This window comes from Apteryx mantelli, unplaced genomic scaffold (genome assembly GCF_036417845.1).
Source record: "Apteryx mantelli isolate bAptMan1 unplaced genomic scaffold, bAptMan1.hap1 HAP1_SCAFFOLD_186, whole genome shotgun sequence".
Taxonomy (NCBI): Eukaryota; Metazoa; Chordata; class Aves; order Apterygiformes; family Apterygidae; genus Apteryx; species Apteryx mantelli.
Genome location: NW_027118539.1, coordinates 62,302 through 79,281, shown reverse-complemented (window position 1 = coordinate 79,281; position 16,980 = coordinate 62,302). Strand labels below are relative to the sequence as shown.

The 16,980-nt window shown below is 53.4% G+C and overlaps 1 protein-coding gene across 1 annotated transcript; it reads left to right on the top strand.

The window, feature by feature from the left end:
* Nucleotides 1-5,727: 5,727 nt before the first annotated feature.
* On the top strand, nucleotides 5,728-6,657 carry LOC136995939 (olfactory receptor 14A16-like; the record flags this gene model as incomplete). The annotated part of the gene is made up of 1 exon (XM_067316935.1): nucleotides 5,728-6,657. A coding segment is annotated over exon 1 (930 nt), but the record flags the coding sequence as incomplete, so codon positions are not given.
* Between the last annotated feature and the right edge of the window lie 10,323 nt (nucleotides 6,658-16,980).

Genomic DNA, 16,980 nt, shown 5'->3' with positions numbered 1-16,980 from the left:
AGGCACATTAGAGTGCCATCACCCTCATGCCATGACTTTTTGTTTGTGTCATACTCATTTGGTATCATGTTGTAATGTACAGGTGTTGTAGGCTGTGAGGAGGGCCCATCCTGGACAAGCAGTCACTCACAATTAACCCTTGACCTGAGAACCTTTCAGGCCCAAGAGGCAACCTCACACCACTAGGAGGGCCTGGCTCTGGGAATACCATGTTAGGTGCTAAGCCACGTGCAGAAAAGGAATTGCTGCCTGCAAGAATTGCAGTGGCTCAGAAGGCACCTTGAGAGGTTTCTAGTCCAACCTCCTGCTCACATGGGGATCAACACTGAATTCACACCAAATTCCTTCACGTGGCTTCCTGGTAAAGCATGACCCATTCAAAAAACCCTCTGAGCTCGATCATCCAACCAGTCTTTTACCCACTCGGTGGTCTACCCATCTTATCGTAATGCCTAATTGTATTCAAGAATATTCACAAAGACAGTGTCCAACACCTTGCTAATATCTGGGTAAATGACATCCAGCACTTTCTGCTCCTCCACAAGTGCAGGTCTTTTATCACAGAAGGCAGTCAGGTGGGTCAGGAATGATTCATCTTCAGTAAATCCATGCTGACTGTTCCCAGGCACCTTCTTCATGTGCCCAGAAAGGTGATCTGAGAGGACTGGCTCCATGACACACTCCTCACCAACATGAGGCTGAACGGCCTGCAGCTCCCTGGTTTGTCCTTGTGGCCTTTTTTGAAGATGGGCACAACATATTCCTTCTTCTGATCTTTGGGACCTCCCCTGATCTCCACAAGCTTTCAAAGATGACAGAGAGCAGTCTTGCTGTCACAGCAGACAGCTCTCTGCATATCCATGGATGCCAGCCGTCCAATCCCATAGACTTCTATGGGTTGAGTTCTAGAGACTTAGGCACTGTGGGTTGGTTTTCTCCTCAGGAGTCCAGGCACAACAGCTGAGGAGACCTTGTGGGTGAAGACTGAAGCCAGGAAGGACTTGACTTCCCCAGACCTAGCCACATCTGCTTTTACTAGGATCCCTGCCCCATTCAGCAGTGAGCCCACATTTCCTTCTTTATTCTTTTACTGTCACTGAAGCAGTAGCAGCTCTTCTTCCTGTCCGTCATGTCCCCTGCAAGCGTCTCTGTCCCAGCGGACCTTTGGCTTCCTTAACACCATCCCCACTTTGCTGGACAATATTTCTAAATTCCTCCTTTGCAGCCTCTGCCCTCTTCTCCTTTCCGTATGCTGCCTGATTGCCCTGGAGCTCATGTGGGAGTTCCCTGTTTAGCCAAGCTGGGCTCCAGAGATGTCTGCTAATCCTACAAACTTTGTTATGGAGCATTCTTGTGCTTGATGGGTGCTGTCCTTAAAGACCTGCGGGCTTTCCTGAACTCCTCTGCCCTTCAGAGCTGCCTTACTTGGTCCATGCCATGGAATACATCCATACATGCAAGCTGCCCCTTCACACATAGGGCATGCCCCTCCTCATCTTGCCTGGTGGTCTCTCCTGAAGAACTTGCACCCTGCCAGTGAAAGACTCGAGTCATGCAAGTGATCCTACTACACCTCAGTTATTCCAACCATGTCACACTCCTGTGACAGCTTGTGCATCTCCATTTCCTCCTGCCTGCATCCCAGGCTGCATAAGTTTGCATATATTTTGGCTTCACTACCTCAGCTGTGGCATCGACCAAAGATTTGTCACAGGGAAACGTGTTACGAAGGACCCAGCGTATGCAAAGGCTTTGATGGCAAGTGGTGACATGCTGGCATGGATAGCAGATGGCAATGTAATGGTGAAAGGAGGTTCCCACTAAGAGAGCAAAGCCTGCAGAACCCAAGGCCAGGGAGAAACAGAGCTGGGCCTTGCAGGAATGCCAGGAGAGGGTTTTGTGACCCAAGCTGACTCTGCAGCACTGTTGTGACTGTGGCAGACTTCTTGAACCAATCTCCAGGCAGGACAAGGTGCCACTGAAAAAGTCCCTGGGCCTGGGCAGCCTGTGATCCAGCCACGCTGTGGACATTGTTAGCCTAGTCCCTGTTCATATCATATTGGAGGGGTGAGAAGAGGTACAGGAAGAGGAGAGATAGAAGGGTTTCACAGTGCAGAGACTAGAGTGGAGACATTGGTGTGATGTGCCTCTCCCATTTATGAAGCACACTTGGATGCAGACAGTACAGACTTTGCCTAAAGGCAGTGTTGGGATTCATTTTTTTGTGCACAGGCAGGAAACCTGAGATGCCAGGGGACACTTGCCCACCAAACACTCCAGAGGGGCATGGCTTTCCTGTAGGTCCTATGCTATATCTACTAGAGACATGTGGTTGTACTGGACACCCCAGGCATCTGAAATGGCCCTGCCAGTCTATTTTATGTCATTAAATCAAGGGTCTGCACTGAATTACAATAGCTGTTTTTAACGTTGGGATCTTCATCTGTCTCAGCTTCATAGTGAGTGGGGCTCTAGTTGTAGTAGGCATCTAGTGTCATTTCAGATGGTCAAGGAGATTCCGCACCTGGCCCCCACCTGATGCTCCAGAAGGATGTGGGTCTCATAGTCACTCCACCAGAGCAAGCAGAGACTGGCACATTCCTGGAACCACCTCTGTCTCTTCAACTGTCATCAGGTGTTTGCATGTGACCAGCTGACTCCCACCTGACTCACACCCTCCATCTCCAGGGATTATAATGGGAGCTTAGACAAGGAGCTCCCACGCAGACCTCTATGTTGTGCCCACTTCAGTTTTGGCAAGGGGAATCCCACTTCCGGTGTGTCTGTGGGGTTCATGGCAGGGATCTGTATCCCACTCCAGCCCAGGGGCTTCTAAATCAGCATGAGGTGCCCAGATTCACTCATCTGAATCAACACCTGAACCATGTGTCTGTGAGCTCCCTTCTTGTTCCCATGTAGGTGTCCTGCCTACTTAAGAGATGGGAAAAGGGGCTTCCAGAGTGGCACATTTCCACCTTTCATAGATAGCCATTCTCTGATGAAATAAATTGTAATGCTGGGATCCATTTCTCTCCACGCTTTAGAAAAGGACAATAGGTGATTATTTTAGTCTACTTCAGTGAACTTTTCCCAGGAGGAGGCAGCACAAGGGACAGAGAAATTCACGTCTTCAGCTCGGCCCCTGCTCCTGAGCTGGGTCAGGCTCCTGGGATAGAGGAAGCTCATGGCAACCGAGAAGCGCTGCTGAGAGACAGCTGTGTGCAGGAGCAGCTCCTCTGCCAAGTGCAGCAGGGCTCCGGGCACTGCCTGCTGCTTCTGACATGAGATGAGAGAAGGCAGAGAGAAGTGAAAGGCAGTGTGGAGTGGGAGGACATAGGAGAGCTCATTGTGGGACAGCTCCCAACATGGTAAGTCTGTGGCTGCGGGGCAATGCTACTGAGATTCCCGAAGGAGTGTTCTGAACCCCATCCATCCCATGGTTGATAGTCTTTTTAAGGATCACTCTCCCAGCTCCTCCAGCGCATAGAGGAGGAGATGCTTTAGAGCAGGGATTCCCTGCCACAGTGTTACAGGGACAGAACATCCTTCTCCGTTCTCCCAGGGATGGCTGCAGGGATGTGAAGCCAGGGAGTGCACCGAGGTCTGCGCAGGGCTGTGATTCAGAGCAGTGTCCCTGTGCCGCTGGGTGCTGTGTGCCTGGGGCAGTGACTCTGCTGCCTGTGAGGGTCAGTACTCAGCCCACCCAGGTAGCTCCCCACAGCGCTGAAGGGAGAAGCTCTGGGTGAGTGGGGTGACCCCCAGCAGGGCAGGTTCATTCTTCTGCTGAGAGGGTGCTGCGTGCGTCAGGGCTGCTCACAGCTCCAGCTCACCATAAGGACATTTTGAGAGTGGAGTTTTTAAGAGGACTTGTCTCTGCCTGGTGGGAATGGAAATGCAGCAGTCAGGTTTAAACAAGGGGCTAAGATCTTAACCATCACACTGAAGGATGAGTAGGTTTGCAAGTGCCTTCACCACTCCTCAGCCTACAGACAGCACCAACATCACCTTGCCAGTCTCATCGGAGATTTTCTGGTCCGCTCTTTAACACCTGCAAACAGAGAGATGCCGCTGGGCAGTTTCCTGCTGCTTGGAGGTTTCTGTAGGGCAGAGCTGAGATCCCAGTGGGTGGGATGGGACCTGTGTGGGGACAAAGGAAGAGCTCCCAGCAAGGACATCTCCAAGCAGCAGAGAGATGGTCAGGGAGTGAGAGGAAACTGCTACCAGACACCTCATGTGAGTTTGGGGTGCAGGCAGTTCTCTGCCAGTCCCTGCAGTGCAGGTGCTTTCCCCTGAGCAAGCCCCCTTCATCTTTCCTCTGCCACCCAGAAGAGTCCTCTGCCCTCAAGGCCATGGGATATCGGACAGGAATTGCGTTTTTGGCAGCCAGAGCCCCAGAAGAGGAGAGGAGCAGCTCTCCTGCCACCTGCCCATTTCCTAAAGCATGACAAAGGGTCTGAGATCAACCTCCCTGCGACGTCTCCATCTGGGAGGTGGTGTGCACAGCTGGGTTAGGGGAAGACCTTCCTCAGTGTCCCTCTCTCTTTCTGTCTTTGCCATCCTAGGCAAGCACCAAGGTGTTGCTCCTTGTTTCTCCCCGTGTCCAGGCTGCTCTTGTTCTTGCTCTTGGGCTTTTGGGGAATGAAATTTGCTGCTACAGAGTCTGACCCAGACCCTGTGGTTCCTGCCGCAGAGTTGTCTGCAATGGAGTGAGAGGATGAGGACCCCTTCTTGCCTTTGGGGCTCAAAGCAGCACAGTGTGTGTTGGGCTGGGGAATGAGCTGAGTGTCTGTCCTTCAGGAGCCCCCACCTTTCAGACACTTCACCCTCCCTGGGGTGTGCTGCTGAGCTGTGTGCTGCCCTCGAGGAGGGCACAGCTCTTCTACTGGACATTCGTGACAGCTGACTGCCCCATGCAGAAGGCACAGAGGTGCTAAGGAGATGAAAATGCTGCTGGGGGTGGCTGCATGTGGGCAGCTGAAATAAGCACTGTGTGTTTTTGCCTAGAAACTGGGTGTCAAAATCTCCCTCAGTATCAGCACCACGTCACAGAGTCCTTCTTCTGATCATTGGAGCTATGTGCTATGTGCCACCCTCTCCATCACTCTTGGGACATCTGAACTGAGCGAGAGGTGAGTTTGGAGATCTGCACTTTGCAAGTGGCCACCACTGTCAGCAGAGGCCAGTTTCCTTTAAGGGTAACTTGTGGTTGAGACTGTCCCCTAGCTGAGAAAGGTGCATGCCCAAGGCATCTGGGAATGGGACTGATGTGGAGACCAGTGTGCCGGCCCTGTCCTAGGGCACAGGGAGGGCTTTTGCCTCTCAGGACTCACTAGTCTTCACATGGAGAGCAATGGAAATGTTGCATATTCCTACCCTGCAGAGCAGACAAACAAACAAGCCCCCCAGAAATGAAACTGTTGCTTTTGTGGTCAAAATGCCTCGGAACTGGAGGTGAAAATGTTAAACCACCCTTGTGCACTACAGCAGGACTGACTCCTCTGGAGTCTGTGGGCAGAGGTCCATGCTCCTCATGGCACACTCAGCCAGCACAAATTGGAACTCCAGATATGAATAAAGCAGTGTGTGTGTGCGCGTGTGTGTGTGTGTGTGTGTGTGTTGGTGGGGGTTGTCTGTGAGAGAAGGAAAGAGCTTTGAACAGAGAATTCCCTCCTGACTTGTCACTGTCTTTTCCTCCTTGGACAGTCCCCCATATCCAGAGATAGCAAAATGTCCAACAGCAGCTCCCTCAACGAGTTCCTCCTCCTGCCATTTGCAGACACACGGGAGCTGCAGCTCTTGCACTTCTTGCTCTTCCTGGGCATCTACCTGGCTGCCCTCATGGGCAACGGCCTCATCATCACAGCTGTTGCCTGCGACCACCACCTCCACACCCCCATGTACTTCTTCCTCCTCAATCTCTCCCTCCTTGACCTTGGCTTCATCTCCTCCACTGTCCCCAAATCCATGGCCAATTCTCTGAGGGACACCAGGACCATTTCCTACTCAGGATGTGCTGCACAAGTCTTTCTGTTTCTCTTCTTCTTAGGAGGAGAACTTTGTCTTCTCACAGTCATGGCCTACGACCGCTATGTTGCCATCTGTAGACCACTGCACTACGGGACCATCATGGGCAGCAGAGCTTGTGTCAAAATGGCAGCAGCTGCCTGGGCCAGTGGTTTTCTCAATGCTCTCATACACACTGCTCACACATTTTCAATGCCACTCTGCAAAGGCAATGTCGTGGACCAGTTCTTCTGTGAAATTCCCCAGATCCTCAAGCTCTCCTGCTCAGATTCCTACCTCAGGGAAGTTGGGCTTATTGTGGTTGGTGCCTGTTTAGACTTTGGGTGCTTTGTTTTCATTGTGCTGTCCTACGTGCAGATCTTCTCTGCTGTGCTGAGGATCCCCTCTGAGCAGGGCCGGCACAAAGCCTTTTCCATGTGCCTCCCTCACCTGGCCGTGGTCTCCCTGTTTATCAGCACTGTCCTGTTTGCCTACCTGAAGCCCCCCTCCCTCTCCTCCCCAGCTCTGGATCTGGTGGTGGCTGTTCTGTACTCGGTGGTGCCTCCAACAGTGAACCCCCTCATCTACAGCATGAGGAACAAGGAGCTCAAAGATGCCCTGAGGAAAGTGATTTCATGGACATTTTTCAGTAGTGGTAACATTGCCTTTGCTCTTCAGAGATGACTCCCACTGTGTCCCAGGTCAGGACTGAGCTTTGTTTGTTCACTTTATTATTATTATTATTAGTAGTAGTAGTAGTAGTTATCATGTTGCTGCACGAATGCTTGGATTCATTCCACCTTTCCTGGGGCTGCTCTGCCTCATCTGGTGCCCATACAAAATTGCGTCCAACACTGGGTCAGAGGTGACTCCCTCACAGTATCTCTGTAATAAAGTCGGTTCTTCCTGATGCAGTGCCTGAAGGCTGGGCTCTTCCTCCAAAGCTGCTGTCCCTCACACCCTGTCCCCAGCACATGTCCTTGAGATACAATCTCCCCAACCTCAAATGCTGGTCCTTACCCCAAATGTCACCCCCAGACAAGGCTCCATGCCCAGCCAGAGGACTGGGCATCCAGCTGTGAGCCCTGGAGGATGAGCACTCTCCTGGGTCCTCTGCAGGGCTGGCAGGCAGCATGCAGAGGAGGCCCTGAGGCTGCCTACTTGGCCTGTAGACCATCTTCTTCCCATAGTGGCCTTCAACAGGGTGTCTCAGTGCAAAGATGCAGCCCAGCTTGTTGTTGCTTGAACCCAGAGGAGAAAGTGTCACAGGAAACTCCTCCCAGACCCAGCCCCTCATACCAGCCATTTCCAGAACTGGCCATTCTCCATGATGCTGGTGAGGGTGATCTTGGAATGTGACCAGCTCCGTCTGCCTGCTGGGCTCACCACCTGTATGGGGGGATGGCCATCCTGCCTGGCCTCTCTCCCTAGACCCAGGCACCAGCAGCCCCCAGAGCATGGCCTTCTGCTAACCCCAGGGGGACAGGATGAGGGCTGGGCAGGGCTGGGGAGTGGTGGGAGGCTGCTGAACAGGAGGGCCATAGTGGCCAGGGCACCAAGGGCTGGGCCAGTGCAGGGATGAGGTGCAGATGGGAGCCACAACACTCCAGAAGCTCCCAACAGTCATGGAGGGGACTCACTGCTGTTAGCAGGGCTGGGGGTCTCTTGGGGACTGCAGCCATCAGCACTGCCTGCCAGGACTCCCAGACCCAGCACAGATGCTCAGTGCTCAGGACCATAGTTTAGGGTGCTCCCCATCTCTTGTGTCACCATCCCCTCGGGAGCACTGCTGGGTGCATCACTCCCTGCCTGGGTGTGTGAAGGAGCTGCTGGAGCTTCTCTTCTCAGCCCTGCTGACCCCAGCTCTGCCTTGGTGTCAGCCCACAGGCTCTGCCCTGGGTCATGCTATGTCTCCGTACGCTCTCCTCTGAGACCATGTAGGGACCTGCAGCATGTATGTCTGCTTAGAGCTGGCCACCACGGCCCACCTGCACGGTCCCAGGAGATCCCAGCAAGGCTGTTCTTGGAGGTGAGGCTGTGATTGTCCTCGGGCAACGTAGATGGGATGGTGTAGCTGGAGGCCAAGGGGAGGAAAGCACAAGAGACAAGTTTAAGAAAAAAAATATATATATATTCACCATGATAGTGGAGCAGTAGTGGGGCAGGGACCAGGAGATCTTTAAAAACTCTCCTGGAGAAAGCACTTACCAACCTAATCTAACTGTAAAGTTAGACCATCTCAAAGCAGATCATGGTGCTGGAGATCTTCAGCAGGAATCTCCAGGGCTGGAATTCAGAGCAGCATCCCTGCACCCCGGGGTGCTGTATGCCTGGGGCAGTGACTCTGCCGCCTGCAAGGGTCAGCACTCAGGCTGCCCACGGAGCTCCCCACAGCACTGCAGGGTGAAGCTCTGGGTGGGACGAGTTACCCCTGGCAAGGCAGGTTCCTTCTCCTGCTGAGATGGTGCTGCGTGGGTCAGGGCTGCTCTCAGCTCCAGCTCACCCCCACGATATTTCCAACAGGCCTTTTCTAGAGGACAGTCAAGGCAGGGACAGGGGTTACATTAAACAGAAGGGCTCTCCTGAGTCAGTGCTTTCATTTTCCTCCTGCTTGCAGAGTGCTGGCAGGGAAAAGACATGGGAGAGAGAAACAGCTCCCAGGAGGAAAAGCTCCGAGCAGTGAAGAAATGATCCGTGAATGAGAGGAAACTAGAACCATAAATGCTGTGGGAGGGGGAATTTGGAGACCTCCCTGTCATGCCCTTCAATGCAGACGTCTTCCTCTAAGCAAACCCCCTGTGTCTCCTCTGCCACCCAGCAGAGCCTCTGCCCTCAAGGCCAGGGGGTCCAGGGCATGAGCTGCATGCTCTAGCCTGAGCTGCAGCAGAGGAGAGGGGCATCTCTCCTGCAGCGTGCCCATCTCCCACTGCGTGACAAACGGGCTGAGAGCGACTGTCCAGGTCTGGGAGGTGGTGCACACAGCTGGGTGAGGGGAAGGCTTTCCTGACTGCCCATCTGTCTCTCGCTCCTTGCTTTCCCGGTGGTAGGAGCATCACAGTGTTGCTCCTTGTTTCCTCATCTGTCTCTGCTGGTCTGGTTCTTGCTCTCCTGCTCTCTGGGCTGAAGGAGGGGTTTCAGCTGCAGTTAAGGCAGTAACATCTCACTCCCACTACATTGCCTGAAGAAACAGTGCAGATAGTAAGCTGATGTGAGAGCAGGGTCCATCTCAGTGGGACAGGGATGTCTAGGAAGGGTCGGGTCAGCCCCTGCCTTCACTGCCCTGTTTCTCTCCCTTGGCAGAGTGGGAGCTGGTGTGACTGATCCAGATACAGACACCCCTGTTCAAGAGGGCAAGGTTGGGGGACATGACTCCCTCGCAAGGGTCTTCTCTTTCAGACACAGCTGCCATGAGTGCTGTATTTGTCTCTCACAAGGATAAAAAGAGAATATTCTTCCTGGGCCACCAAACCAAATCCCCTTTACTCAGCTCAGGGCACCCATCCCCAGGTGTCCCCAGCAAATACACGGACAGTCTAACACCTCCATTTGCACCCGCCAGCAGAGCAGGGCTGACTCCTCTGGAGACCATGGGCAGAGGCCCCTGTGCTGCACGGCACCCTCAGCGCAAAGCAGAGGTCAGGAAAGGGACCTGAACAAAGCAAAGGAGAGGCAGTGTGGGGGGTGCTATGAGGAGTGGAATGGGTTTTGCTCAGAGAAGCCTGTTCTAACCTGTCAATGCCTTTTCCTCCTTGGACAGTGCCCTGAACCAAGACAGAGCAAATGCCCAACAGCAGCTCCCTGAATGATTTCCTCCTCCTGGCATTCGCAGACACGCGGGAGCTGCAGCTCTTGCACTTCATGCTCTTCCTGGCCATCTACCTGGCTGCCCTCCTGGGCAATGGCCTCATCATCACAGCTGTAGCCTGTGACCACCGCCTCCACACCCCTGTGTACTTCTTCCTCCTCATCCTCTCCCTCCTTGATGTTGGCACCATCTCCACCACTGTCCCTAAATCCATAGCCAATTCCCTGAGGAACACGAGGTCCATTTCATACTCAGGATGTACTGCCCAGATATTTTTATTTGCCTTTTTCATGTCAGCTGAGTATTCTGTTCTCACACTCATGGCCTATAACCACTTTGTTGCCATCTGCAGGCCCCTGCACTACGAGACCCTCATAGACATCAGAGCTTGTGTCAAAATGGCAGCAGCTGCCTGGGCCAGTGGTTTTCTCAATGCTCTCCTGCACACGGCTAATACATTTTCAATTCCACTCTGCCAAGGAAATGTGGTGGACCAGTTCTTCTGTGAAATCCCACAGATCCTCAAGCTCTCCTGCTCAGATTCCTACCTCAGGGAAGTTGGGGCTACTGTGGTTAGTGCCTGTTTAATCTTTGGGTGTTTTGTTTTCATTGTGCTGTCCTACGTGCAGATCTTCACTGCTGTGCTGAGGATTCTCTCTGAGCAGGGCAGGCACAAAGCCTTTTCCATGTGCCTGCCCCACCTGGCTGTGGTCTCCCTGTTTATCAGCACTGGCATCTTTGCCTACCTGAAGCCCCCTTCCCTCTCCTCCCCAGCTCTGGATCTGGTGGTGACTATTCTTTACTCGGTGATGCCTCCATCAGTGAACCCCCTCATCTACAGCATGAGGAACAAGGAGCTCAAAGATGCCCTGAGGAAAGTGATTCAGCTGGTACTAGTTCAGCAGAAATAACCTGCCCATCCCTCTTCACAAGGGGTTTCTAGTTTCTCTCAGACAACTCTTGTGCTTTGCGCATTCTCTCTGTGATAATCATGTTAGTCCACAAAGGTCTGAATTCCTTCCACTTCTCTAGGAGCACAAACCCAGTCTCTCTGAACCAGAGGCCTTCTGGGAATTTGTCTATCACTGTGGCAGATGTGGTCTCTTTAATAAAAGAGGATTTCCTCAATTCAGTGCTTGAAGGTTGTGCTCTTCTTCCAAAGCTGGAGTCAAAAATGTGCTCAAGGACTTTCACCCTGAAGGGGCCTGTTGCTTTTCAGAGGGTCTCCTTGGGTCAAGACGATGAACTCAAGGGGTGATTTGTTAGGGAACCAGGGCTGGATTCAGTTGTCACTTGTGGGTGCCCAGTGCTCCTGGAGGTGGTGAACGGTCAAGCAGTATCTCCCATATGACAGGGCTGGAGACTGATGCCTGTCCTACTCAAAGGGAGTATGGATTCCCCCAGGAGAGCACAGGGCATCTCCAAGGGCACCGTGTGCCTTGGGGTGGGCAGTGAATGGAGCTTCACAAAATGATGTGGAGTCACCCAAAGGTAAAGGCATAAACCACTGAATGTCCAGGCTAGTGAGAGCTCTGCAATCTGACTAGAGGCAGTGTGAACCCTGCAGGCACAGGAAGGGAGCCTGGAGAGTGGTTCATGTCACCTTCAATGAAAAACCATGCGCTGGCTCTAGGGACATCCCTGAACACAGCCTGAGCATTTGAAATGCCCTGTGATTGCTCAGAGCATCATCCATGGCCACAGACCCCTTGGTAGGGGTTGCTGGGTGCAATGATGCCTGTCCGGTGGGGTCTGATTCCCACCCTGACCACCACAGCCATCGTGGAGTCACCCTGTGGCCCTGCTGCCCCACAGCCACTTGCTCTGCAGAGCCACGCTGCCAGCTCAGGGCCCCACGGGGATCACAGGGGAGGGTCCAGGAATGTCCGAGCAGGCCAGCACCGATGCACAGACACACTGACCTGGGGAAATGCTCTCTGGAGAGCAGGGATATGGCAGAGCGCCCTCCTTGCATGTCCCTGTCCTGCTGGGAGGGGGGAAGGGGCACCAGGGAAATGGCCCGTTTCTGCCTGGGGTCAGTGCAGGACTTTTGCATGTGAGATGAACACAAGAGCAACTGCATTTCAGAAACACTGGCCACGACCCCTTGCTGCAGCCCCCACTGTCCCCTGCCCCTGCCCTGCTAACCTGCCGCCACCCCCTGTGCTGCCCCATCTCCTGTCCCCTCTCCCCACACCACAGGGACCAGCGGTGCAGCAGGAGCTGACACAGCCCCACAGCCACTGCCTGGCCCCCAGCCCTCCCCATCTTTGCCCCCAAACATGAGATCTATCTTCAAGAAGGACAAGAAAGAGGATCTGGGGAAGGACCTGGGGGTTGTGGTGGGCATCAAGTTGGCAAGAAAGCAGCAGGGTGCTGTTGTAGCAAAGATGGCCACCATTATTCTGGGTTGTATTAGCAAAAGTGCAGGCAGCAGGGTGAGTACAGTGGGATGGACAAAGTATCCTGGCAGCCTCAAACAAAGAGAAGCAAAATAAAGAAAAGGCAGAACTGGCAGACTACCCACGTTGGAGAGAGCAGTATGATCAACGGAGTGCCCAGGGACTGCAAATATTTTAAAACAATCCAAAAAATGGCATTTCTGCTCTTGGCCAAGTGACTAGAGCCAGATGTGCCCAGACTTGCTCACGGGGGAGAGCTCCAGCAGGACTTCTGATTTACTCTGCCTCTAATAGCATGGCCAAGAATATGATTTGGTAGTGATAGAACACGATTTGCTAGTCGAAATTTTAATTAAAGCATTAGGGCTCATGCTCAAGCACACCAATGTGGGGGACATTGGCTTTTCATTGGCTTCCGTGGCTGCAGGATGAAGCCTGCGTTTGGTCTGAAAGAGAAAAGATTGGGACTGAATGTCCTGAGGGTGGCTATAAACTGATGCTTTCCCTGCTCTTCAGTGATACTTCCTCTGGTCACACCTCAGTCTGCCCTGAACTCTATTTTTCTCCTTGCATAATAGATCAGGACTATGGAGATAGAGCTGAGTCCAGGGCAAGACCACGCTGACAATCTGGGCAGCCTGGGGAGCCCCCTGAGAAAGGAAATGTGTGCACGAGACCTCACAGCAAAGGCCTGGATAAACCAAGTGACAGTGACTCTCCTGAGATGCCAAGGATCCCAAGCCCCAAGCAATGGGGCTTCATACGGCCTCCTCTGCTCATGCCATGGGCTCATGAAACATCTCACAGAGCAAGATAAATGTGTGTGGGAGAGGTGGAGAAAGAAAGCAGAAATGAATCAAAAGAGGGAGAATTCGGGCCTGCAGTCCCACCAGTAAACATCTCCAAATACAGGTGGATTTACCCCCTCTCTGGCAAGGCTGTTTCTTCCATGACCATAGTACCTGGGGGAAGGAGGGTCTTTTCCTGACACCTCTTGTGGGATGAAGGGCAGCAGGATTTGAGAGACTCCTTCCAGCCAAGGGGGAGTTGCTGGGCACTCAGGCAAAGATTTCAGCCTGGGACCTTCAAGTCCTGGGTGGCTGAAGACTACAGGATGCCTCCAAAGCATGGCTCACAAGGGACCTGAGTCACATCACAGCCACCACTGAAGCACCCTCAGAAGCAGATCCCATAACATCTCATCTGAATGCGACCTGCAGTATTTCCCTACCTTTCTCTGGGCACCTAAAACTTTCTTTTTAGCTCCTCAGCCCTGGGGAGCAGCCTCAGCTCCTGGAGTGCTGGGGAAGGCACCAGTGACTGCCAGCCCTGCCACTACACCCAGAATTTCTTTGTATTGAACTAAACCAAGTCCCCAGGGTGCTCCCTGCAGCCGACTGGATGGGCACAGGTGGGACCTGGCCCTTCCTCTTCCTCCAAAGCATGTTGCTTGAGGAAGTGCTGGAAGAAGAGGCCTGGTGGGATCCTCATGGCACTGCTCTGCCTGGGGCTGTGATAACGCCCTGCAGTTCCTAGGCCAGGTGCTTGTGGACAAGCAGGCAGCAGTGCTTATGGGAGTCCATCAGGAGGATGCCCTCCAGATGGGCAGGGAGATCTCAGTCTCTTGTCAGGCTGTAGGAGAGCAGCTGGTCACTCAGAGGACTGGGGGGAGGAGGGACAGGTACCATGGCTCGTGAGGTGAAGGTGCTGATGGGTGCCCAGAGCCAGGGCACTGCTACCTCCTAGGCCCTCTGCCAGCTCCTGGGAAGCCACTGCAGAAGCAAGCCAGTCCCAGAGCACAACCTTCCCCACGTTCCTGGGAGCCACTGACAGGGTCACTTCTGTGTGAGAACATGATCAGGAGCAGGGCCATGGCTGGGGTTTGTGCTTGTCAGGTCACTTCTGCCTGAGTACCTGATAGGCCAGCAGCAGGCACATGACTGGGGTAGGTGCTTTTGAGATCCCTTCTGCCTGAGTGCTGATAGGCCAGCAGCAGGCACATGGCTTCGATTCTGCTTGTGAGGTCACTTATTCCTCTGCAGCTGACAGGCCAACAGGAGGCTCTTGGCTCATGTAGGTTCTTGTGATGCCACCAGAGTCTCTGGTGGTGATAGGCCAGAAACAGGCACATGGCTGGTATGTTTACCCTGAGGTCCCTGCTGCCTGAGTACCTGATAGGCCAAAAGTGGGGACAAGGCTCTGATGCTGATTGTGAGGTCACTTCCTTCTCCATAAATTATGTGTCATCAGCAGGCTCTCCGTTGCTGTAGGTTCAGGTAAAGTCACCCCTGTCTCTGCTGCTGATAGGCCAGAAGCGCGTTTATGGCTTCAGTGTAGATTGTGAGGCCGTTTCTGCCTGAGTCCCAGATAGGCCAGCAGCAGTTTCTATTTTGATGTCATTGCATCAAGTGCCTGCACTGAACTACAACAGCTATTTGTAACACTGGGGTCTTCTTCTGTCTCAGCTTCCTAGTGAGTGGGGTTCTAGTTGTAGTGGGCATCTAGTGTCCTTTCAGCTGGCCAAGGAAATATCCCACTTGGCCCCCACCTGATGCTGCAGAAGGATGTGGGTCTCACAGGTACTCCATCAGAGCAAGAAGACACTGGCACATGCCTCGGACCACCTCTGTCTCTTCAACTGTCACCAGGTGTTTGTGTGTGAGCAACTGGCTCCCCACCCTCCATCTCCAGTGATTACAATGGGAACTTAGACAAGGAGCTCACACGCAGACCTCTATGTTGTGCCCACTTCAGTTTTGGCAAGGGGAAGTCCCACCTTCTGTGTGTTTGTGGAGTTCACAGGAGGGATCTGCATCCCACTGCATCCCAGGGGATATCAGGGGCTTCAAAACGGGCATGAGATGGCCAAATTGACTCATCTGAATCAACACCTGAACCATGTGTCCATGAGCTTCCTTGTCCTCTTCTAGGTGTCCTGCCTAGTTAAGACGTGGGAATATGGATTTCCAAAGTGGGACACTTCCACCTCTCGTAGATAACCATCCTCTGATGAAACAAGTGACAATGCTGTAACTGGTCTCTCTGCATTGTTTAGAGAGGGACCAAAGGTGATTATTTTGTTTTATCTCAGTGAACATTTCCCAGGAGGAGGCAGCACAAGGGACAGAGAAATTCAGGACTTCAGCTGGGCCACTATTAGCAAGTGGGGCCAGGCTCCTGGGATGGTAGGAGCTCATGGCAACCTGACAGCACTGCCCAGAGACAGCTGTGTGCAGGAGCAGCTCCTCTGCAAAGAGCAGCAGGGCTGTGGGCGCTGCCTGCTGCTGCTGACATGAGATGAGGCACGACAGCGAGAAGTGAAAGGCAGTGTGGAATGGGAGGATGGCTGACAGTTCATTGTGGAAGAAATCTTCACAGCCCTGAACATGGTAAGTCTCTGGCCATGGGGCAATGCTACTGAGGTTCCTGGAGGGCTCTTCTCAACCTATTCCATCCCATCACTCATAAGTTTTCTACAGATAGCTCTCCCAGCTTCTCCAGTGTGGGGGAGGAGGAGATGCTTCAGAGCAGGGATTCCCTGCCACACCGTCACAGGGACAGGGCATGCTGCTGCCTTCTCCCAAGGACAGCTGCAGGGCTGTGAAGCTGGGACGTGCCCACAGGTCTGCCCAGGGCTGTGATTCAGAGCTGTGTCCTTGCAGCACAGAGGGAGGTGAAAAAAGGGTACTCAAAAGGGAAGGAGCTTTCCTTGCAGGGCTTTCAGTTTCCTAATTTGGGCAGGGAGGAAAAAGGAAAGAGTTTGCAGGTTTGTCAAGGGCCTGGGACTCACAAACCTTCACTCTCAGAGCTCAATAGGTCCTTGAGAAAGCTCAGCAAACCCCTTCAACCCCACCTCTACCTACAGGAACACCAGCATCACCTTCATGGCTTCCTAGGGGTTTATGTGACTTGCTCCTTAGGACCTGCAAGCACAGAGATGCCCCTGCCCAGGTCTCAGTGCTGGAAGGTTTCTGCAGGGCAGACCTGAGCACACAGAGGGTGGGACAGAGTCTGTGAGCACCGATAGAGAAGCGATGTTGGGACAGAGAAAGCTGCAGGCAGCAGGGACAGCTCCTGGTAGGAAAAATGGGCAGGGAAGGAGAGGGAATTGCTAACAGAAAAATCATGGGCTGATGGATTTGGGCATGTCATGGTCAGTCCCTGCAATGCAGACACCTTCCTCTGAGCAAGCTCCCCTTGTGTCTCCTCTCCCACCCAGCAGAGCCTCTGCCCTGACAGCCACAGGGTCCAGGGCATGAGCTGCCTCCTCTGCAGCCAGACCTCCAGCAGAGGAGAGGGGCCTCTCTCCTGCCTCGGGCCCAGTTTGCACTGCCCGACAAAGGGGCTGAGAGCGACTACCCTGCAAATGTCCCCGTCGGCAAGGAGATATGCCCAGCTGGGTAAGGTGAGGGCTTTCCAGAGTGCCCGTCTGTCTCTCTCTCCTTGCCTCCCTTGGCAGCAGGATCATGGGGTTGCTCCTTGTTACCCCTCCTGTCCTTGCTGCTCCTGTTCTTCTCTTGGGCTCCCTGGGATTGGTGGGTTTTCAACTGCAGTTCAGACATTGATGCTGCAAGTTGTGGAACAGAGGGGTCTGCAAGGTGATGAGGTTCCCCCAGCCCCCTTCTAACATGTGCAGCTCCAGGAAATGCAGTCTGTGCGGCTGGGAAATGAACTGACTGTCCCTTAGGGAGAGCCCATTTCCAGTCCTAACGGTCCTTTGATTGTTTCCCTGCGGTGTCCTGCTGGGCTGCAAGTGCCCTCCAGAAAGGC